The following is a 26,038-nucleotide window of genomic DNA, read 5'->3' as shown; positions in this document are numbered from 1 at the left end:
TATCTATTCTGACCCACAATCCCCTGAGTGCAAGGAGATCTATTCTGACCCACAATCCCCTGAGTGCCAGGAGATCTATTCTGACCCACAATCCCCTGAGTGCCAGGAGATCTATTCTGACCCACAGGGTGCACACCCTACCCTAAGTAACAAAGTGATCCAAACACAAGCTAGGTCAGCATCTTGAGGGTTGGGCAGCTCTATCCCCTAAGGATCCGCCATCAGTGAGGTGTGTTACCTGAGATTTTGAAGGTCATGTACAGACTCCTCTGTGCTGTCTCCTGGTAACAAGGGCGGATGTCGAACACGTCCACGTCAGGGTGGCCCACGTGGAAGTTGAACACGCTCACAAACTTCTCCGGGGGGTTCTTGTGAAAGAAAAGACATCATCAAACGCCTCTAAACTACATTTTACCAGGGACCTGTTCCACAAAGCGATTGTAACGCTAAGATGATCACTCCCATACTTTCACATAGATTTAAGACAGTCGTAGCGCTAAGATTGCTTTGTGGACCAACCCCTGAAAACTAAGTCATTCTTGCAAAATAATAATGGAAAAACTAACTGTCTTGCTTCAATATGAGGTAACAGCCTATTACTTTGACAGTGAGCGCTAAGATTGCTTTGTGGAACAACGCCTAAAAACTAAGTTATTCTTGCAAAATGATAATGGAAAAACTAACTGTCTTGCTTCAATATGAGGTAACAGCCTATTACTTTGACAGTGAGCGCTAAGATTGCTTTGTGGACCAACCCCTGAAAACTAAGTCATTCTTGCAAAATAATAATGGAAAAACTAACTGTCTTGCTTCAATATGAGGTAACAACCTATTACTTTGACTGCTGCCTCATATAGTCGGGTTCCCTGTGATTGTCAGTGTCAGCAAATGATTAAAGTGCTGTTAAAATGTCGGGCGCAGTCGGCGGCAGCGAGAAGGTGGATATAGAGTTACTGCCCCTGGTTGTTTACATTGGCATTTGTTCGTTTGTTGTTTAATGTCACACTACAATAATCCAGTTATATGACGGTGGTCTGTAAATTATAAAGTTTGGATCAGACAATCCAGTGATTGACATCATGAGCATCGATCCATGCAATTGGGATACAATGACCAACCGATCCCGTTAGTCGCCTCTTACAACAAGCATAGTTGCCTTTTACGGCAAGCATGGGTTGCTGAAGACCTATTCCCTACTAATATCTTCACGCGTCTATATCATGGAAAGAATGAACCTCCATCTGTTATACCGCACACCCATAGTGTATAGTACAGTTATTTCCTTACTTCCTACCAGTGAGTATGGTTTTACGGCGCTTTTAGCAATATTCCAGCAATATCACAGCAGGGGACACCAGAAATGGGCTTCACATATTGTACCCATGTCGGGTTGGTTGGTTGGTTTGTTGTTTAACGCTGCACTCGGCAATATTCCAGCTATATGATGGCGGTCTGTAAATAATCGAGTCCCGACCAGACAATCCAGTGATTAATATCATGAGCATCGATCCACGCAATTGGGATCGATGACATGCATCAACCAAGTCAGCGAGCCTGACCACCCGATCCCGTTAGTCGCCTTTTACGACAATCATAGTCACCTGTTACGGCAAGCATGGGTTGCTGAAGACCTATTCTACCCCGGAATCTATACGGGTCACCCATGTCGGGAATCGAACCCGGGTCTTCGGCGTGAGGGACGAACGCTTTAACCATTAGGCTACCTGACCGCCCCTTTACTTCCTACCAACATTCAAGTGGCCTCTGAATCACATCATACAACAGTTAAACTCGCGGGAGGATACACAGATGATTTGAACAGTTTAAATTATTTTTATTAAATATAGAGTCGACTGCCTCACCATTTTGAGAACAAAAATGGATGCAAACTGTACAAAAAATTAATGTTGTGTAGCAATTCAGTAATTGCATGGAAGCCTGGCTTCGGGACTGACTGGTCCGGAGTAATAGGGTTGCACTGTATATTGTCATTGTAGTTACTTAACAATCCTCACCCTTTGTAAGCCAATGCTATTTCCTGATCCTGGACCTCCTTGTGGCGGACTGGGACTTGGTTGGCCTTGTCCTGGTGTAGGTTGACCTTGACCTGGCTGTGGTTGACCTTGACCTGGCTGTGGTTGACCTTGTCCTGGACGTGGTTGACCTTGACCTGGCTGTGGTTGACCTTGTCCTGGTGTAGTTTGACCTTGACCTGGCTGTGGTTGACCTTGACTCATTGGTTTCCCGAGATTATAAGCTGTGATGTTTTTGAAGTACATTCCTAAAATGACAGATGGGGGTGTGGGTTTGCCCGATACAGATGCCTGCTGCAAAATCAAAAAAGAACTCCACAAACAGGTGCTAGACATTGAGAACAGAAAACAATGTATCCAAACAGGTGCTTGATGGAAAGACAAAAGAAAACAATGTACACAAACAGGTGCTTGATGGGAACTGTTTGATTGGCCATTTTAGAAGTTGGTAAGTAACAGTAAAGGTAAGATATTTAATGGACAGCAACTTGCTTATTCTATTATGATGTGATGTTTCGGGTCCATCCTTATGCCAGTGACTCTTGCTTGACATAGGTATAGGAACTATACCTAAGCGTGGAATCATAATAGAATAAATAAATGTCATCCAAAAAATATTGAGAGTTATGGCTTTCTAAATGAAGCCTAGAGTTCTTTGAAACTAAGCTCAAATTGTTCCCATGGAAATGAAACAAAATAAAATTTAGAAAAATTTCAAATGAAAAGGTATCAGTTAAGCTAATAAGCAATACAAATTTAAAGTTTCATAGAAAAACACTGAAAAGTGTTGAAAGGTTTTCAAACAAACCCTGCCCTCATTTGAGGCTTAGTCGAAATTGTTTCCACAGAAACATAACGAAATTAATTTTAAAAAATTCAAAATATCAAGGCACCAGTTAAGCAGATGAGCAAAGCAGATTCCAAGTTTCATTGAAAAACATTGAACGGTTTTCAAGTTATTGCTCAGAATAGAATGGGAACGTGGTGAGGTAATTAGATATGAGATATGAGGGTCCTAAACTTGAAGAGGGAACAAATAATGGTCTGGTGCAGCGGAACCCTGACTGGAGTAGAACTGGTTACCTTGAGAAAGTAGATCTCTTGTACCATGTTATTCGGGGTGACACTGGCCCAAACATCCACTGGCATCCCACGCAACACACGCTGAAAAAAGGGAGGTCATTCTGAGTGAACTTAGACAACACATACAGGTGGGTGAGTTAATACTTCAGGACTCATCAGCATCACTCAAGGAAGCCAGTTTACTGAAAATATTTCTTTCGTGAAGCAACTTGGCCTGTTCTGATTCCCTGCTGTCGGAAATATAGGATTAATGGGGATGCTGATAGTGATTCAGTTAGGCTTCTGTTGATGATGGTGAAGCTGAAACTAAAACATTTATCATCCCCAACTGGCTCCCACAGTTGATATCGCTTGGGTGAGATCAAGTGATATATACATTGTGACATCATTGGTTACAATGTGACAATCCAATGACATCACAAATGGCTCTGCTACTGAAGCTGTTAGCAGTACCTTTTACACTTAAAGGGGCACTGATCTAACGCAATTCCCCGGACTGGTTGTTGCCTTTGTTATTGTTTTTCCCCCCCGTGAGTACCCGGATGATACGCAACGCAACTGAGCGTGACCAGAGACTGGGCTACCGTCTGCAAGGACAGCTAAATAAACTTGGAGGCTGGAGGCAATATTTGTTTTTCGCATTTTTGCATAAACACTGATTTGTTAACTGTGATCTAAAAAGATTTCGACAAAGGGCGCATGTTAATTAATTTCTTCAGCCTAAACTAACAGACAAAAAGAACGGCGGAGCTCATCGGATGTCGTCATTTGGAAATACCCCAGATGGTTATAGTCAACCCTTAAAAATGTATCCATGCAGTGAAAGCATTTTCGGTTTTCGGATTGCGTCGATAATACGATTACTAGTCCCTTGTTGTCATCCACGTTTTCTCGCATAACCCTACACTTGTGTATTTGTCGTCATTCACTTGATGCTCAGTTAATGAATTTATTACAGGTACAATTAGTGGTAGCACCACATAGATTACCTGACAAAGGTTCCCATTTGGCATTTATTGTGTCTGGGGTAATTATTCAATCTAAATCCAGGTTTGAAGTGAGGTGAAATGGGTGTTATGTAATATGCACGTGGCAGACCAGCAAGAGGTGAATGATCAGTTGATTTACTTTTTTTTGTAAATCAACGGATCGTTCCTAGTCATCAAAGGATTAACAGAAAATACGTTGATTGATTAATCACTGTTATCTTGCACAGTGGATATGTCAAAAGTGAGTGTTTACATGTCTAGGTTTACTAAAACAAAGGGAATACACACATATCCTTGCGTGAAGTGCCGATGTAAAAACAACATACTTTGTTCAAAGGGTGAACTGATAATACGTTGATTGATTGATCATTGTTATCTATCACTCAATGGATTTTTTAGGAACCGTGGACGTTATGAAAATAGTTGTCACGTGGGCTTTCTCAGCTGACCCTTGAGACTTGACACCTATGTGAAACATCTGAAACAATCCTAGTGATCAGTTGAGAAACGAACACGGGTTATAATATCCCGAAACGATATATATCTTTTAAAATATGTGATTGTTACACGTGACATCGAATAGGTTTCTTTGTACAGCTGCAGACGAATGGGATATTGTTCCTTTGTGTGGATATTCCCGGATACATTCCTCGAACAAGGAAGCTGCCTAAAATTTATACACATAAATTTGGTAGGTTGTAATTATGGTATTTGCATTTTGTTTTCCTTCATTTGCTGTAGCATTGAACCGATTCGTCCTTGTTTCTCTACGTCTTGGTTGGGAAATTCTTCAATGCGCGATAGACGTTGTTTTCACAGGCCTTTTCCCTTGTAAGCGTGTATATATTACCGTCAATTTGCAAAATGTAATTCTCTCAGGCAATTTATAAAATGTGTAAATATTTCAGTCATTTTGACTAAAAAATCTGTCCAGATTGATTAAGACGATCAAAAGGGCCTACAAACATCACAACAGATTATTATGTAGGATTAGAAGCCAAACAACATAGAAATGTACTTTTCAACGTAACATTTTCAGTCTCTTGGTGATGACATTAAACATCAAAATGTTTGGAATTCGTTATCATAATAATACAGATGGAAATGTTTTTCAGTCACTTTGTTAAATAACTGAATATTTAGGCGCTGAATAAATTTGAAAATGTTACACATTTTGACAGTAAAAAATATACACACTATCAAAAAGCAATGCTCAGGTGAAATATTTACTTTGTGTTGCAAGTCAAAATAGTGTAAACGAAAATCGCAAAATTACCAAGCAAGTGACTTATCAAAACTTCGTCACCATTATCGATGCTAACCACAAAGATACCTACATTTCCTTATTATCTCGAAAACTGTATTTCGTTTTGTTGATCAATGTGACCATACGCCCTCTATATTACTACCCATTCAAGTGACTAATGCGCTTACGAATGGCGCAGCAGAGGTCGCGAACTAGTCTAGATTTCTGCTAAACATCCGGGTACTCACTGGGAAAAAACAATAACAAAGGCAACAACCAGTCCCGGGGAATTGCGTTAGATCAGTGCCCCTTTAAGATACTGCTTACTACTGTCTACAAACTGAAAAATGATGGAAGAATGATGTTGGATGATAAATAAAATCTCACCCTTATGTCTTTTGATATCAAATATATCAACACCCGTTGACAAAAGTGGAAAATTCCTTGGCAAGTCTGAGTTTTCCATTTTTGCCAACTTGTGTTGATATATTTGACATAAAAAGACACGAGGGTGAGATTCTCTATATTGTGATAATAATGTGTGATGTTGATGGAGAGAATTATTGTGATACAAATGTGTGATGTTGATGGTGAGGTGTTTTTAATGTGTGATGTTGATGGTGAGGTGTTTTTAATGTGTGATGTTGATGGTGAGGTGTTTTTTAATGTGTGATGTTGATGGTGAGGTGTTTTTTAATGTGTGATGTTGATGTTAATGGCCATGCTTATGTTGATGTTGATGCCTACGTATTATGCTTTCGATCCTATTGTGTGAGCAGCAGGTGCTACCATTTGGGCAGGATATTCTTACGCTTTTTGCGAACACCTGGTGTCATCACTGGTTTTAAGTGATCCATTTATATATTTGCACCACTATTTTGCCTTTCATGCCCAATTGAATCTTGTTTCTCTGGCATTGATGTTTACTATTTAATGTTGATGATGGTCAATCAAACTCTGGTGATGGAACGATAACAGTCTGTCATGCATACCCTGCAACAAATATATCTAATACAACCCTTGCAAGTCTAGATTACTGTCATACAGACCCTGCAACAAATATATCTAATACAACCCTTGCAAGTCTAGATTACTGTCATACATACCCTGCAACAAATATATCTAATACAACCCTTGCAAGTCTAGATTACTGTCATACATACCTTGCAACAAATATATCTAATACAACCCTTGCAAGTCTAGATTACTGTCATACAGACCCTGCAACAAATATATCTAATACAACCCTTGCAAGTCTAGATTACTGTCATGCATACCCTGCAACAAATATATCTAATACAACCCTTGCAAGTCTAGATTACTGTCATGCATACCCTGCAACAAATATATCTAATACAACCCTTGCAAGTCTAGATTACTGTCATGCATACCCTGCAACAAATATATCTAATACAACCCTTGCAAGTCTAGATTACTGTCATACATACCCTGCAACAAATATATCTAATATAACCCTTGCAAGTCTAGATTACTGTCATGCATACCCTGCAACAAATATATCTAATACAACCCTTGCAAGTCTAGATTACTGTCATACATACCCTGCAACAAATATATCTAATACAACCCTTGCAAGTCTAGATTACTGTCATACATACCCTGCAACAAATATATCTAATACAACCCTTGCAAGTCTAGATTACTGTCATGCATACCCTGCAACAAATATATCTAATACAACCCTTGCAAGTCTAGATTACTGTCATGCATACCCTGCAACAAATATATCTAATACAACCCTTGCAAGTCTAGATTACTGTCATGCATACCCTGCAACAAATATATCTAATACAACCCTTGCAAGTCTAGATTACTGTCATACATACCCTGCAACAAATATATCTAATATAACCCTTGCAAGTCTAGATTACTGTCATGCATACCCTGCAACAAATATATCTAATACAACCCTTGCAAGTCTAGATTACTGTCATACATACCCTGCAACAAATATATCTAATACAACCCTTGCAAGTCTAGATTACTGTCATACATACCCTGCAACAATTATATCTATAGAATTCTAGGAGTCAAATTTTGCACAAATCTGAAAAAAATGGTTCAGTTGAACTTTAAAGACAAATTATTTGAGTTAAAACAGATTATGAATAGGTGGATGAAACGGATAGTTACACCAATTGGTAGGGTGGCAATCATTAAATCCTTGTTGATTTCAAAACTCAATTATCTATTGTTATCACTGCCTGATCCCCCAAATGATTTTCTTGTTACTTTAAATGCTATGCTTTTTAAATTTCTTTGGAGTGATAAACGAGACAAAGTAAAGAGGATTAAAGTTTGTCAACCTGTTAAGCAAGGGGGCTTAGGTATGGTGAATATCTTTTCATATGTAACATCTCTTAAGGCCACATGGATAAGGAGACTTGTGTCCTCAGGTGATCCAAAATGGAAGCACCTATTTAAATCTACATATCCTTATTTGTGTAAACTTGGTGAGTTTGGTGTGACGTTTTTTGAAAGAAAATTATCTTTGATAAGTAATGAGTTTTGGAAAAGTTGTTTTCAGTCATTTATAGTGCTTGATAAGAAAATCAAGCCAGAATCTTTCAGTAGTTTTTTAACTGAACCAATTTTTTATAACCCTAATATTAAAATTAATAGGAAATCATTTTTCTTGAAATGCTGGTTTGAGAAGGGCATCTCCCAAATTATAGACTTGGTCAAGGCCAATAAGGAGTTTCTGTCATATGAGGAATTTAATGATATGTATGGTATTTGTTCATCTTATTTGGAGTTTTATGGTGTTGTTAGCAGCGTTAAACAATACCTTGGAGCTCTAAATTTAGTTAGAGTTCCAACAGATTCTGTGGAGGATCAGCGCTGTGTGGTAAAAACTATTTGTAGTTCCAAGTCCGGTTCAAAACATATTTATTTTTCATTGGTTTCTACAGAAGTAAAAACTAAAGGGCAGGAAAAGTGGGAATTACAATTTGAAAACTTAAATTGGAACAATATTTATAATAAAATTTTCAGTACAACACAGGATGTCAAACTGCGATGGTTTCAATACAAAATTACCCACAGAATTCTCACCACTAATACTTTTCTGTATTTACTCAATTATGCTCAGAATGATTTGTGCTCCTTCTGTCACAATGAAAAGGAAACAATTACTCACTTGTTTTGGGAATGTGATGTAATAAAACAATTTTGGGATGAAGTGTCATTGTGGATCGACCAGTGCTTTCATGTTTATAATATGACATTTTGTGCAGAATTGATACTTTTTGGAGTTAAAGAGAACATAAAAACAGATAAAGTGTTTGATTTACTTTTACTAATTGCCAAATACTATATTTATAGATGCAAATTCCAAAATACAAAACCTTATTTTCATGTTTATAAAAAGGAAGCTTTTTCACGATACAACATTGAAAAAGATATTGCTTTCAAGACAGGTAATCAACAGAAATTCTATGGTGCTTGGATGCTGTATCATCAACTTTTCGAAAATGAGGAGCAGCTTTCAATTTAATTTTAGTTTTGTACTTAAGATTTTAATGTTTGAGACCATGTACTTTCCTAAACTGCAATATGATATATAAACAAGAGTGAATGTGTGAGTGAGAAGTATGTTATTTTCTGTATTAAAAAAACAACAAAGCAAGATGTACTGATAAGTTGTGCTTTATGTCATGGCACTGCAAAAAAAATCCATATATACAAGCTTGTATATCCTTTGGAAAGATGATATTTCCAAAGGATATACAAGATTGGAAAGATGATATATACAAAATATACAAGTTTGTATATATGACATATACAAAATATACAAATTTGTATATATGGTGTATCCAAATTTGTTTTGTTTGTATATATTGGTAAAGGGAGATAATTATTATGTATTTGTGTATAATTATGATATATGTGCAAATTGAAGTGTTTTAAGTTGAGCACTGTGTTTCTTTGTATATGTTGGTAAAGGAGGATAATTGCTATGTATTGCTCTATAAATGTTTTGTATGTGCAAAATAGTATCAGCAAGTTACAAAAAACTGATTTAGTGGCGGGTAACATTACTGGAAGGTTTAATTAGTACTCCACACTGTTAGCGGGAGTACATACTGTCCTTGCAATGATATTGACGGGTGGGCGGTTGAGGCGTCTGGTACTTTTCCTGGCGCGGTGCTTGGTATGTGAGTAGACTTTATGGTCAAATGCACAGAGGGGATTAGCTGTCGGGGGCGATAACTTCTGTATTGAAAGTGTTTGAGCTTGGATTTGTTTTACGGGGAGGCCGCGATGTGTTTTGTAACATGCTCTCGTGCACATATGCCAACAGAGTGGATTGCACAGAGGATGAAAACTATTTTATCACTACTTGAAAGTGTTGAATTTGGTTTGTTCTGAGCTGTCGGTTTCATTGTAGATATACATTGTTATAATGTGAAATCTCGGCGGAAATGCGGAAAATCGCGTTTTGTAAAACGGTAGTCCTTGGGGAAAATTGTATTATGAGCAACCGGATGCATAAATAACGTGTGTAATATATTCCCGTGTTATATTTTATAATACTTGTTCTTTAAATATTGTTATCAATGCGAGAACGAAGATTACCTTGAAAAAACACAACAGCATGCATATGTTCTAGCAAAAGGAAACTTGATATATATTCATTTGGCTTAATTTCTACTTTGGAAAACTTAGTTGGCGCTCTAAAAGCTTGACGCTGTATAATTTGGCACGCGCATGGTTGGGTGCAAACCATATGTACATCAATAATAATAGTAAAAATAATAATAATAATAATACATCATGATGGCAGTTTCAATGTAAAGATTAAGTATTTTTAAAGATATGGAAAATAAATCTTGATAACTGCTTTAATCTTTGATCTTTGGGAAAATAATAATGGAATTGGTTGAGTGACTAACGTATTCTACTTTAAAAGTGACAGGAACGTGATTTACATAATTAAAATATAGAATAATATACAAATTATAAGAGAGGGTTTGTGATTTATTTTGGGATGAAGTCAGTATTTAACTTGCGCTTTCCGACATTATGCGTATTTCGCACACGGTTAAGAAAAAAAATGCAATTCATTTATTTATAAAAAGTACGAATGCATCAATCCTTCATCACAGGACCATGTACATAATTTGTTGAATGTTATTTCGTGAATACACAAATTGCATAACACATTCCCTGAGGACAAACCCAAATTGCCCGTCCCTTTGTGACAGGTGTTAATTAGAGAATGTATTGCCACCATATTATGTCCCGGCACTTTTATGACATGTAATGAACCTAGTCAATCCCTGGGTCTGTAACAACAACATGGGTCTAATAAAATCAAAGTAACATAAATGTTACGTCATTCGAATTAAAAAAGAGACTGAAAAAATGTAACATGAATATAATTGCCCTTTTGAGGGTAATATAATTTTGGGAAAATATACGTTTTCTTGTATTTATGGACGACTTCACACAAGCTGAAAAATTAAACATATGTTTATATAGCTATATTTACATACATGGCATTAACATGTAATAATAATATTGATCATGTTTGTTAATTTGTACATTTCGTTGTTATTGGTATCCTGAGTATGTTGTAATAATGCATGTGTTCTGATCTTATTTGACGTAGATTACATGAACTAGTAGAGTGACTTTCTTTCATCAGCGTGGAAGGATTACCCACACATATACCCTTAATCCTTTGTCAAACAGAAAGAAGTCATATAGATATCATATCTAACTGGTACTAAAAGTTCACTATCAATCTCCTCTGATAACAAACTTACATTTAATATCCCCAAGCTACAATACCAAGCATGCTCATGGAGTAATTATGAGAAACCCGAATGATATCCTGTCTACGTGGTCACACCCGGTGATTGTTAAGACATTCAGACAATATGGCAGTCTGTATTCATTTCTTATATCCCAAAAGTCCCCACCAAGCTTCCTTTTATTAACATTGGGATGAGGGGAGATATACATATTGTATTAAATAATACATCAATACATCAAAACAGAACAAAAAAGATAGGTCAACAGTGCGGTTGATGGAAAGGGGTTTCCTAAGAAAAGTTATTTAACTCTTTAATACTTAATACGTGTCTCAAAGTATGTATTAAGTCTTACTACTAGTTATTATATATGTGCAAATCCACCCGAACGTCGGATGTACATGGCCGATTTCAAAATAGCTAAATTAGGCACTGTTCAAATTGTTTCCAATAAACCACTGATTAGAAACTCACTTAACCTTTAGAATAGAATCGTTTCTAAATATATTGTAGTTGGGGCATGTGTAAAAATGAATGCAGTGTACCATTGTGACAGCCACAAGAGCATGCATGATGTGTTATCTGAGATGTGTTTTTTAAGCCGATGGAAGTTTAAAGTGACAAAATCTGGTATCATGGCTTAACTGAATATAACATTGTCTAAGTTTAATAATCCTCTTTTTCCGGTGACTATTCCAATTATTAATGGTATCAGGTAGGAATGACTTGCATTCAGTTCTACAACGTATAGCCTGTGAATTGGTTAGATTTCTTTATATGTAATCACTAACAGCAAAGATGTTTTCCATCTTGTAAAAAGGTGTAATGGCTACGTTGGTCTCACTCTACATTTTCATGTGGCTTGTACCTCTTATTGGCCCACAAATAGTCCGTAATCAGTGAGTGGGCGAGGTAAAAATTAACGTCTCATCGGCATTATTTCAGCGTCCGTAATGAATTAATGTGTAGACATTCTAGGATTAATTCTTTTTCTTTGGTACAATTATCCAAAACATGGGAGCAAAATATTGGCAATATATATATGCTTGTTCATGACTTATGTAAAAGGGGTTATTTATCTGAGTGATTGAGTATGGTTCACGGCGGTGGACACCAGAAAGGTATTTAAGACAATTAATCATAGGGCTTACCTCGTTAACTCGCCAATATCATAATCTGACTGAAATATTAATACCAAAGTCCTTTCATTTTAAGATTAGGTTTTGCACTTGGGCACACTTTGACGTGATATTGAACAGTTTTCTTTTTCCCTGGATTAAGTTTTACTTGCATTCATTCATATGGTAATTTTCTCCAAATTGGCATTAATATTTTATGCAGTAGTATTTGGAACTGTCCATTTTGGGAATAGGGTTGACCCCACCGCAAGCACAGTAAACAGAAATTCCAAGGTGAATAATATGTACTATAGTTTGTTGGCTCGACATGCAAGACTCCATAATTTTAGCTATAAATTCATAGTAATATTAAATTAATTTTTTTTATAAAGAATTCATTGATGTATTTGACATGAGACGTAGCGACACTCATGTATTTTATAATAATGTACAATTTCAATGCCTTAAATCTGTTGCATTAAACAAATTCTTTGATTTGATGTTGTCATATTGTGACTCAATTTGTGTCTAGTCTTCCAAATGTTCTATTGCGAATACATATAGTGTCAGCGCTCATGATCGCCATATCTATGAATGGATGAAAATATCATCATTAATAAACTTACCTGAGCTCAATATGTGTTCTGAAGACAAATCGCTGTAAAGCATCTTGCACGGCTTCGTTCACGTTCACCCTCAAATGTACGAAAGGAAAATCTGCAACTGTGCGTGTTCAATGTTCGTTTGCATTTTTGTGACAGGCGGTCGTTATTTTCATTAAGATTCCACAAATTCATAAATCACAACTGATGTAGCTGCCTTGGTTAACTGGAGTCAGGATATAACTAATTACAAACTCTGTTCTAATTATGCTAATCGAGGAAGTGCATTATACTGGATGACAAACTTAGTAATCCTTTCACACTAATCCTTGTTTACAATGAACGCATGTCAAATGACTAAATAAACATCCTTTTTTATTTTTTTAAGTAGAAGTATCACAATGGGCGGTGAACACAACTGTTTGTAGAATGATAGTTTCAGAAAGGAATACAAATACAAATATACAGAAAGGGGTTTAAAATGGTTTCTTTCTTTGCATCCACGCATTGTTGTTGTGGATGCAGTTATTTGCTGTCGGAATTGTTTTTGCAATTCAATTAGTTAATTACATGTCACATGACAACTGCATGTCACGGGGGCCTGGACATAAATCACGTGGTGCACTATTAGGCCTATAATAACCCCCAACCTTGATTCTGCATCAATTCAACAACTCCTGAATCCTCATCGACTCCTGAACACTTAGATTTTGACGTTGTCATCTTGATCATCAGAACCATCAAAGGCGGCAAAATACAGTAAGCAACTTTTCTCCCACTTTTCAATTCAGATGTAGACAAGTACAACACGTTTAGTAATGATTTAAAAAATTGTACGAGTTTCTTAGTGTCAATAATTAGTAGAACAGACGTAAAACAGACATACGAATGGACACGTTATAGACAACAATCCTATATATTTTAGTAACAATGATTAGTTGGAGTGACCAGTATTTATTTGCAAAAAATAGATTTATAAAAGTTCAGCTTATTAAGTACAATACACCCATCAAATAGAGCTGCATGTGTCAGGGACCCAATCTAGATAGCGCCAACATCTAGAACCGCTGCGCCGGAAGTAGGTAACGTTTCTAGCTCTTACGTCGAGTAAAATCAGAAATGATTCGCGTGATACATATATGATGTACATATATGTGAACAGCCTCTCGTTATTAATGCCCTTTAATTGTAGTCATCTTACTATTTGATCGTTTGTGCCACACAAAGCTATAAGTTCCGTAATAAAAATACGGAAAAATGAACAGATTAATCTCATGGACATATATTCAAAAATGGTAGCATAACGAATGAAGTAATGTTTTAATTTCCGTTCCCATAATACTGTTTAGATGAAACACCGTTAGCAACTTGAATGGGAATAAACAGTGGTAGCTGTCACTAGCCAAAGGATACTAGACTATACAAGAACAGTTTTAGCATCTCACACCGTCCCGACAGGCGCCAACCTCTCAAATATTGCACAACATATATTGATGGCGTGGTATGATATTAATATTACATTGTTTCTTGAATACTGTGCGAAGAATATTTTGTACGATGGCAAGATTCAAAACAAGTATCATTATCTTCTTTGCGAGGAATTTAGAAGTTGGAGTATTGAGAGAGGATAAGATCTGTGGATGAACAACATCACTTGTTTGATAATGGTGTTACAACATACACCTAAGCGTCGCTCCTAACTGTAATAAAGACGATGTTCATCAATATATCTTATCTCTACTCAGTTTTCATTATCGCTAAAATTAGACAAAACTGTAAAAATGGTTTAACATGTGTGGTAGCACAGCTAGTCCCTGTAAAATTTTCATTTAAAAAAAATAAATAAATGTTTTTCTGAAAATGTCCATGAAGCGGATTGGTCAAGAAGTTTATATGAAGACCACTCCGGAATACAATGATTCAAAAATGCATACATGATATTGTAAATATATCTAGATTTTTAGACAGGATAATGCATAGATAATATTCCAACAGTCAGATTAACCAGATTAAACAGATTCCTCTACGCTGGGCAAACACTGGTCTATGTAGAATCATATCGTTATCTGGGACTACGGGTTGACGAGCATCTAGATATGTGAAACTGTGAAAGAGTTGTACAATTCTGCCAGCCATGCTTTGTCTTATTCTGTTGGGTGTATGTCTTATGATGTTTTTTATGAAACTGTATGAAAGTCTTGTTGAGCCGGTAATGTTCTATGGCTCTGGTATATGAGGATAAAACGTTAATCTAATCCACAATAGAGCCCGTAATTATTTCTTGGTGTTAGTAACGGTACCTCCAGTATAGCCACTAATGGAGACATGGGTCTCTCCTCCCCGTTTGTTACATTACATGCTAATGTTTTTAGACTACCCCAAGATTTAATAAAAGTACTTGTAACGCTTTGATGAAGAAAATGGTTACTATGTAAAAGTTCATGGAGTTGTTAAAATTGCCTGTAAACTTAATATTTATGATGTTATGAATATTATGACTGCTCCAATGTCCCAAAAGAAGAAAATTGCCCATATTAAAAACGTTCTCGTAAACAAAGATGAACTGAGCTGGAGAACAGAGCTTTGGAACGATAAACATAACGTTAAGGGCAATACATTAAGAACTTTCATGATCGTAACGTTGTTGCTCCTTATGTTTTAAATACAGGGACCACCGTCGCATTTTAGCTAGTTTTAGATCTGGATCGAAACAGGACGATTTACAACCCCCCAAACCTTTTAGAAAATAGAATCTGCCCACACTGTTTTAAAATTGTTCATAAAAGTTTGTCGAAAATGAATTTCACTTCATTAAATGTTATGTCCTTTATGATCTTAGAAGTATTTTACTTAGATAATGGTCATCTCTTTTGAAACACGTGACGCATTCATAAAATAACTTCCTCTGTAAGGTTCACACCCAATTGTCAGACATCCCATTTGGCAGGTGACCGAATCATCAGACAGACCAGTCAAGTGTGACCAGTGTATTCGCCTGGTCTAAACTACTAATTACTGTGCTGCTCTCGACTGTGGGCAGAGTAAGCCATTCACCACTCGTTAAGTGATACAGATTAACCAGATTCCTCTACGCTGGGCAAACACTGGTCTATGTAGAATCATATCGTTATCTGGGACTACGGGTTGACGAGCATCTAGATATGTGAAACTGTGAAAGAGTTGTACAATTCTGCCAGCCATGCTTTGTCTTATTCTGTTGGGTGTATGTCTTATGATGTTTTTTATGAAACTGTATGAAAGTCTTGTTGAGCCGGTAATGTTCTATGGCTCTGGTATATGAGGATAAAACGTTAATCTAATCCAAAATAGAGCCGGTAAATTATTTCTTGGTGTTAGTAACGGTACCTCCATGTATAGCCACTAATGGAGACATGGGTCTCTCCTCCCCGTTTGTTACATTACATGCTAATGTTTTTAGACTACCCCAAGATTTAATAACAGTACTTGTAACGCTTTGATGAAGAAAATGGTTACTATGTAAAAGTTCATGGAGTACTAAAGTTGTTAAAATTGCCTGTAATCTTAATATTTATGATGTTATGAATATTATGACTGCTCCAATGTCCCGAAAGAAGAAAATTGCCCATATTAAAAACGTTCTCGTAAACAAAGATGAACTGAGCTGGAGAACAGAGCTTTGGAACGATAAACATCAATGTTTAAAACTACTTTCAACTACTTGTTGCTGGCGTACGCATTTTATATTGATCAAACTGTTATTAAGATCTGTAAAACATAACGAAATACAAATTATTTCATAACATCATATAGTTGTCATAATGAAAATAGTATTAAAGCATTATTGTCACATGCAATAATTATACTGTTCAGTATCATTAGTAAACTTTGCAACCACATATTATGTGAAACATTCTATAAGAGGTGAGGAAATTGAATGAAGCAGTGGTAAAATCTAACCATATATACAAAATTGTATATTTTGGAAATACCAACTATACAAAATTGTATATTTTGGAAATATCAAATATACAAAATTGTATATTTTGTATATATGGGTATTTTTTCTTGTGTGGGCTTTCTGCTACCCTGGGCGGAAGCCCATTTATGTAACAGGTGTGTCTTTCTAAAAAAAAATAAAAGAAAAAAAACCAAACAATTATATCTAATACAGCCCTTGCAAGTCTAGATTACTGTCATGCATACCCTGCAACAAATATATCTAATACAACCCTTGCAAGTCTAGATTACTGTCATACATACCATGCAACAAATATATCTAATACAACCCTTGCAAGTCTAGATTACTGTCATACATACCCTGCAACAAATATATCTAATATAACCCTTGCAAGTCTAGATTACTGTCATACATACCCTGCAACAAATATATCTAATACAGCCCTTGCAAGTCTAGATTACTGTTATACATACCCTGCAACAAATATATCTAATACAACCCTTGCAAGTCTAGATTACTGTCATGCATACCCTGCAACAAATATATCTAATACAGCCCTTGCAAGTCTAGATTACTGTCATACATACCCTGCAACAAATATATCTAATACAGCCCTTGCAAGTCTAGATTACTGTCATACATACCCTGCAACAAATATATCTAATACAACCCTTGCAAGTCTAGATTACTGTCATACATACCCTGCAACAAATATATCTAATACAACCCTTGCAAGTCTAGATTACTGTCATACATACCCTGCAACAAATATATCTAATATAACCCTTGCAAGTCTAGATTACTGTCATACATACCCTGCAACAAATATATCTAATACAGCCCTTGCAAGTCTAGATTACTGTCATGCATACCCTGCAACAAATATATCTAATACAGCCCTTGCAAGTCTAGATTACTGTCATACATACCCTGCAACAAATATATCTAATACAGCCCTTGCAAGTCTATATTACTGTTATACATACCCTGCAACAAATATATCTAATACAACCCTTGCGAGTCTAGATTACTGTCATGCAGACCCTGCAACAAATATATCTAATACAGCCCTTGCAAGTCTAGATTACTGTCATACATACCCTGCAACAAATATATCTAATACAGCCCTTGCAAGTCTAGATTACTGTCATACATACCCTGCAACAAATATATCTAATACAACCCTTGCAAGTCTAGATTACTGTCATACAGACCCTGCAACAAATATATCTAATACAACCCTTGCAAGTCTAGATTACTGTCATACATACCCTGCAACAAATATATCTAATACAACCCTTGCAAGTCTAGATTACTGTCATACATACCCTGCAACAAATATATCTAATACAACCCTTGCAAGTCTAGATTACTGTCATACATACCCTGCAACAAATATATCTAATACAACCCTTGCAAGTCTAGATTACTGTCATACATACCCTGCAACAAATATATCTAATACAACCCTTGCAAGTCTAGATTACTGTCATACATACCCTGCAACAAATATATCTAATACAGCTCTTGCAAGTCTAGATTACTGTCATACATACCTTGCAACAAATATATCTAATACAACCCTTGCAAGTCTAGATTACTGTCATACATACCCTGCAACAAATATATCTAATACAGCCCTTGCAAGTCTAGATTACTGTCATACATACCCTGCAACAAATATATCTAATACAACCCTTGCAAGTCTAGATTACTGTCATACAGACCCTGCAACAAATATATCTAATACAGCCCTTGCAAGTCTAGATTACTGTCATACAGACCCTGCAACAAATATATCTAATACAGCTCTTGCAAGTCTAGATTACTGTCATACATACCCTGCAACAAATATATCTAATACAACCCTTGCAAGTCTAGATTACTGTCATACATACCCTGCAACAAATATATCTAATACAACCCTTGCAAGTCTAGATTACTGTCATACATACCCTGCAACAAATATATCTAATACAACCCTTGCAAGTCTAGATTACTGTCATACAGACCCTGCAACAAATATATCTAATACAGCCCTTGCAAGTCTATCATAGCTGGCAAGTCTAGATTACTGTCATCTAGACCCTGCAACAAATATGTCCAGTACAGCCCTTGCAAGTCTATAATAGCTGGCCAGTCTAGATTACTGCAGTTTCTGAAAATGAAGAGTCTCTTGGCTCATTTTAATTATATTTTTTCAAGATAATTTAATTCTTCTTGTCAAATATTTTCATTTCAGAGACTAGATGATAGTCTTAAATGATTCAGAAACTTGTTAATTTCATTCCCAGAATTCACAAGTTACCTCTCCTTGGTAGACTAAATTCCTGCTCTGGATCTTCAGCAGTTCCTGAGCATGTAGCATGGTGATGTTGTGTGAGTCTTTGGCGACACTTCTCCAGGTCTTCTCGGGTATCTTGTGCACGGTGCAGTTGCCCTCTGCCCGGTCAATCACATACTCCAGACCTAGAGTGAGTGAGGGAAACAGGTTTAACACTGCTTTGAACAGTATTTCAGTATATCACTGCATGTTAATAAGTGAGATGGGTTTAACACTGAACACTTTGAACAGTATTTCAGTTATATCACGTCAGTAAGTGAGATCTGTTTAACACCACTTTGAACAGTATTTCAGTTATATCACGTCAGTGAGTGAGATGGGTTTAACACTGAACACTTTGAACAGTATTTCAGTTATATCACGTCAGTGAGTGAGATCTGTTTAACACCACTTTGAACAGTATTTCAGTTATATCACATGTCAGTGAGTGAGATGGGTTTAACACCACTTTGAACAGTATTTCAGTTATATCACATGTCAGTGAGTGAGATGGGTTTAACACTGCTTCGAACAGTATTTTAGTTATATCACATGTCAGTGAGTGAGATGGGTTTAACACTGCTTCGAACAGTATTTCAGTTATATCACATGTCAGTGAGTGAGATGGGTTTAACACTGCTTCGAACAGTATTTCAGTTATATCACATGTCAGTGAGTGAGATGGGTTTAACACTGCTTCGAACAGTATTTCAGTTATATCACATGTCAGTGAGTGAGATGGGTTTAACACTGCTTCGAACAGTATTTTAGTTATATCACATGTAAGTGAGTGAGATGGGTTTAACACTGCTTCGAACAGTATTTCAGTTATATCACATGTCAGTGAGTGAGATGGGTTTAACACTGCTTCGAACAGTATTTTAGTTATATCACATGTCAGTGAGTGAGATGGGTTTAACACTGCTTCAAACAGTATTTCAGTTATATCACATGTCAGTGAGTGAGATGGGTTTAACACTGCTTCAAACAGTATTTCAGTTATATCACATGTCAGTGAGTGAGATGGGTTTAACACTGCTTCGAACAGTATTTCAGTTATATCACATGTCAGTGAGTGAGATGGATTTAACACTGCTTCGAACAGTATTTTAGTTATATCACATGTAAGTGAGTGAGATGGGTTTAACACTGCTTCGAACAGTATTTCAGTTATATCACATGTCAGTGAGTGAGATGGGTTTAACACTGCTTCGAACAGTATTTCAGTTATATCACATGTCAGTGAGTGAGATGGGTTTAACACTGCTTCGAACAGTATTTCAGTTATATCACATGTCAGTGAGTGAGATGGGTTTAACACTGCTTTGAACAGTATTTCAGTTATATCACTGCATGTTAATGAGTGAGATGGGTTTAACACCACTTTCAAGAGTATTTCATTTATACCACATGTAAGTGAGTGAGACAGGTTTAACATCAAAACAATAAATCATTCCCAATGTAGGTACGATGTGGAAGTTCATTTACCACTTCTGTGGAATATCTAGTATACATACATTCTGAATGCTCGCAAATGTGTACCTGTTTTGTAGTCCTCAATCTTGGTGATGAGACCAGCTCCGTACTGGTGCCGCTCATCCTTGCTGTAAAACCTGTCATTCCTTATCAGCTTGAAATTGTAGTCAAAGTACACCTGGAACAAAGTGTCACATTGAGTCAAAGTACATCTGGAACAAAGTGTCACATTGAGTCAAAGTACATCTGGAACTAAGTGTCACATTGAGTCAAAGTACATCAGGAACAAAGTGTTACATTGAGTCAAAGTACATCTGGAACAAAGTGTCACATTAAGTCAAAGTACACCTGGAACAAAGTGTCACATTGAGTCAAAGTACATCAGGAACAAACTGTCACATTTAGTCAAAGTACATCTGGAACAAAGTGTCACATTGAGTCAAAGTACATCAGGAACAAAGTGTCACATTGAGTCAAAGTACATCAGGAACAAACTGTCACATTTAGTCAAAGTACATCTGGAACAAAGTGTCACATTGAGTCAAAGTACATCAGGAACAAACTGTCACATTAAGTCAAAGTACATCTGGAACAAAGTGTCACATTTAGTCAAAGTACATCTGTAACAAAGTGTCACATTAAGTCAAAGTACATCAGGAACAAAGTGTCACATTGAGTCAAAGTACATCTGGAACAAAGTGTCACATTGAGTCAAAGTACATCAGGAACAAAGTGTCACATTGAGTCAAAGTACATCAGGAACAAAGTGTCACATTAGGTCAAAGTACATCTGGAACAAAGTGTCACATTGAGTCAAAGTACATCTGTAACAAAGTGTCACATTAAGTCAAAGTACATCAGGAACAAAGTGTCACATTGAGTCAAAGTACATCTGGAACAAAGTGTCACATTGAGTCAAAGTACATCAGGAACAAAGTGTCACATTGAGTCAAAGTACATCAGGAACAAAGTGTCACATTAAGTCAAAGTACATCAGGAACAAAGTGTCACATTGAGTCAAAGTACATCAGGAACAAAGTGTCACATTAGGTCAAAGTACATCAGGAACAAAGTGTCACATTGAGTCAAAGTACATCAGGAACAAAGTGTCACATTGAGTCAAAGTACATCTGGAACAAAGTGTCACATTGAGTCAAAGTATATCTGGAACAAGGGTGCACATTGAGTAAAGTATTTAACAATTGTTTAGCTTGATTTGTTTACCTTCATATTATGCGGTGGCTGCTGTCTCCCTGCATCTATCTCTACCTCAGCAGTAAATTGGTCGACAAGTTTCGGCAAAGGGACAGAATTGTTCCGGCCAGTGCATACAACTCCTCTTGGTGTCTGAGGATTCAAGAGACAAACCCTTCATGATGGAATGCATTGCTCCTATATCCAAAATAGTCATTGGCCTTAGCACAAACTTACAGAATTTGTCACCACTAATGCAAATTTAGTTTTGTTTGTTTATTGCTTAATGCCACACTTCGTAATATATGATGACAACTTGTAAATCCAGTGATTGATATAATGAGCAATGTCCCACCCCACAGAGAACGACACCACCCGATCCATTTAGTCGCTATTTATAATAAGCATAAATTGCAGGGGACTAATCCTAACCCGGAATCTCTACATTTGTCACTCAGCAATATTCCAGCTTTATGATGGCAGTCTGTAAATAAGCAAGTCCAGATAAGACAATCCAGTGATTGTTTTAATGAGCATTGATCCACACAATTGGGATACAATGACATGCACCAACCACGTCAGCGAGCCTGACCACCCAATCTCGTTAGTCACCCCTTACGACATGCAAAGTCACCTTTTACAGCAAGCATGGGTTGCTGAAGATCTATTCTAATCTGAGTCTGAATAAAACATGTTGGACAGGAGTTACAGCCCTTGTTCAGTCCAACAACAAATCTGGTGTTGGCGTTCGACGTAAGTGTCCCATAAAACAAGCCATGTTATCCACATTTCTTTGTTTTGGTTTTACGGACTTTGATTGTGAAACATTTGGTAGGTAGGTCTTAAGAAATAATAACAGCAAAAGCATTGTACAAGACTCATTTAATCTTCTTAAAAGTTTGATTTGGATTGGTAAGGTGATAAAAAGAATCATCTACACAAATTCAAATAAAATTCCCTTGGATATTCTTTTATTGTTACTTTAAAGCGATCTTTTATGAAGAAGACCTTGTCATTCTGATATTTTTATTTAAATATACATTTTCAATTTTAAAGGTCAGATATCCTCAAATCAAGCAAAAAAATTGTAAGACCTTACCTCAAATACACTTCTGTCCTTGATTGGCCCTGGTTTGAAGACGGAGAATTCGTATACATGAGAGAAGTTGTGTATACCTGATGTCTCCCCATTGTCAGCTGAAATAGAAGGAGAAACAGTGATGATTCATCAACCTGACCACAAACATTACACAAACATGGCAACGGAAATGTGCAGAGGCGATTTCCTGGCAGTATAGGTCCCCAGTACACAGTGCATGCGGTAAAAGAGACCAGTTCTGCTGGGGAATCCCCACAGAGAGGCAAGCATGAGGTACAAGAGACCTGTTCTGCTTGGGAATCCCCACAGAGAGGCAAGCATGAGGTACAAGAGACCTGTTCTGCTGGGGAATCCCCACAGGGAGGCAAGCATGGGGTACAAGAGACCTGTTGGTGTACCATAACCCTATTCTTCCAGGAACTCCCCACTGGCAGACAAAGATGGGATCCTGGGAACCCTTCTGAGCCATGACCTCCACTGGCAGACAAAGATGGGTACCATAACCCTATTCTTCCAGGAACTCTGTCAGGATCATTATCCACCCACACCTGGTTCTTTGTAAAACATGGCCAAGGCCGGGCAAGGTTTTCCAGGAACTCTTCCCTGAACGGCCCGGTTGGTTCATTTATCTACCTTGTCCACTGATGACAAATCGGATGGGGATGTTCTCACTGCCGGTGGCACTCTCATAGCCCCGCCTGCTGAAGTAGTAGTCGAGTTTAAAGGAGGCGTGAAGCTCGGCCGATACTTGACAGGAAGTCCACTGGTTGACAGGGATGCCTCGGATCTGCAACAAAACCAACAGGTCATCCTTACTAAAATGTTCCTCATACATATAAGGCTGGCCGGAAATTGTTTTCCACATAACTCAGACATTACTGGCAAAAACTAAACTCTGTCACAGGTTTTATACCAGAAGAAGTACCTGACCCTCTCAATGTCCCCTTCCTTCTGCTCCACCCCCCCCCCTCAATGCCCCCTCCCTTCTGCTCCACCCCCTCTCAATGTCCCCTCCCTTCTGCTCCACCCCCCCTCTCAATGTCCCCTCCCTTCTGCTCCATACCCCCTCTCAATGCCCCCTCCCTTCTGCTCCACCCCCCTCTCAATGCCCCCACCCTTCTGCTCCACCCCCAAGAGGTATTATGCTCATGAACCAGACTCGTGGTCTTTCACCTACGGTATGACCTTGTGTGCCTTTTTTCAAATTTCCACCTCTTATTCGTCCAGGGCTTAGTGTGTGGGGTAGGTGCGTGTGTATCTTGCGGACAGGTTTCATACCAAGGTACCACCCCAGGCAGATGAGCAAACATGTGTCTTTTCACTCCATATTAACTGTACATGAGACAGGCAGACAGGTCCTCAAGTCTTTGTGTAGCGGTAGTAAGTGAGTGAGTGAGTATGGTTTTAAGCAATATTCCAGCAATATCACGGCAGGGAACACCAGAAATGGGCTTCACACATTGTACCCATGTGGGGAATTGAACCCCGGGTCTTCAGCGTGACGAGCAAACCGCTAGGCTACCCCACCGCCCTGAAGCGGAAGTGAGAACAAAGATTTGATTTAGATGAGATTTCACACATCACCTCCATGTCGGAGCTAACGCTTGAACCACTAGGCTACACTACCACCCCTCATGAGGTCCTATTTCAGTATTGACAGTCACCATGAGCATTGCATTGAGTGAGTTGGGTTTAACGCCCCTTTGAGCAGTATTCCAGTTATATCATGGCATGTGAGCTGGATGTGGGAGGAAATCCCGAAGTGATGCAAGTCTTTGATGTTTACCACTTTAGTCAAACCCACGAGCATGGGTATGATGTTGACAAACCTAGAAACATTATCAGAGCCCTTGATCATAGGTTCCTGTCATACTTAAGGGACAGAACTCTGCTCAGCAAATTGTTAGACAACTGAGCAACTTGTGCCCTCACATGGGGCTTAAAAGAATTCAAGAATTGGTCTTCAGGCAATGGTTTTTGAAAAAATAGTTAGCCTAGTAGAGAAAATGGTAAGACCATCCATACAAGATCCAGTCCTTCTCAACTCACCATAGTTTCACGGACATACGACACATTGTATTTTTTCGCAAACTTGAAAACATCCGACACTGAAGCCATTTGAATCTTCCCATCTGTCCCTTGGGCTGTGAAGCCAAAGATGTTGTAGTTGTCGCTGTCGCTGTTGATGCTGGTTGTGTTGCATGTCTCGTCTTTAACACAAAATAAAGATAAGGATTCATGTCTGAGTGTCAGAAACCCGTCAAACTGTGAAGATCAGGGTTATAATTTGTCTTTAGCAACCTATGCCGCTTGTTAGAAGGAAAGGGTGCGTTGTCAAAAGGAAATGGGAACATTAGTGACTTGTAGTGTAACCATAGAGTTTTTGATAATTTTTGTCATTAAACAATATATCATGTGACTAACATAGGATCCGGGTAGTCCTGTGGGTACCTGGGTCCTACTCGGGACCCACTCGACCCGTGTACCCGAGTACCCGAGTACCCGAGTAACCTGTCCCAGCTATATGACAGCGATCTGTAAATAATCGAGTCTGGACCAGGCAGTCCAGTCCATCAAATCACATCATGAGTGAGTGAGTGAGTTGGGTTTAACACCGCTTTTAACAGTATTCCAGTTATATCGCGGCGTGTCAGCTTAATGTTGGAGGAAAGCCCAAAGTGATGCAGGTCTCCGACGTTTACCACTTAGGTGAAACCCACGAGCACGGGTATGGTGCTGACAAACCTAGAAACATAATCAGGGCGAACCGTGATTCGAACCCACAATCATAGGTTTCTGGCGTGCCCAAGGGACGCAACTCTGCATAGCGAATCGCGGGGCCTTAGCCGACTGGGCCACCCGTGCCCCCCAGTTCACATCATGACCATCGACAACGAGCAAAGTCACCTCTAATGGCAAGCATGGGTTGCTGAAGACCTATTCTACCCCGGATCTTCATGGGTCTGCTTATTACCAATCTCAACTCTGAGAGAACTTCTAATGCTGAAGTATGTACATCCACATGTAGGCCATGTGGTCAATATGGGTTAGAATGCCGTCCCCAACCACCTAAGCTGGTTCTAAGAGGTGACTTAATTGACTGGGTGGTCAGACTCGGTGGCTTGGTTGATTCATGTCATCGTATCCCAATTGCA

General features: G+C 38.0%; 1 protein-coding gene across 1 annotated transcript in view; it reads right to left on the bottom strand.

Moving 5' to 3' along the window:
- The window catches only part of LOC124131247, a 53,105-nt gene that overhangs the window by 13,147 nt on the left and 13,920 nt on the right, over positions 1-26,038 (bottom strand). The window contains exons 4-12 of the mRNA XM_046494371.2: positions 24,933-25,093; positions 23,517-23,670; positions 22,884-22,981; positions 21,815-21,937; positions 20,657-20,768; positions 19,100-19,260; positions 3,117-3,197; positions 2,016-2,327; positions 239-368 (exon numbers count right to left, since the gene is read on the bottom strand). Of these exons, the coding sequence (XP_046350327.2) occupies positions 239-368; positions 2,016-2,327; positions 3,117-3,197; positions 19,100-19,260; positions 20,657-20,768; positions 21,815-21,937; positions 22,884-22,981; positions 23,517-23,670; positions 24,933-25,093 (1,332 nt within the window). The remainder of the gene's footprint in view (positions 1-238; positions 369-2,015; positions 2,328-3,116; positions 3,198-19,099; positions 19,261-20,656; positions 20,769-21,814; positions 21,938-22,883; positions 22,982-23,516; positions 23,671-24,932; positions 25,094-26,038) is intronic.

This window comes from Haliotis rufescens, unplaced genomic scaffold (assembly GCF_023055435.1).
Source record: "Haliotis rufescens isolate VD_foot unplaced genomic scaffold, xgHalRufe1.0.p SCAF_14, whole genome shotgun sequence".
Lineage (NCBI taxonomy): Eukaryota > Metazoa > Mollusca > Gastropoda > Lepetellida > Haliotidae > Haliotis > Haliotis rufescens.
This window is presented reverse-complemented; position numbering and strand designations above follow the sequence as displayed.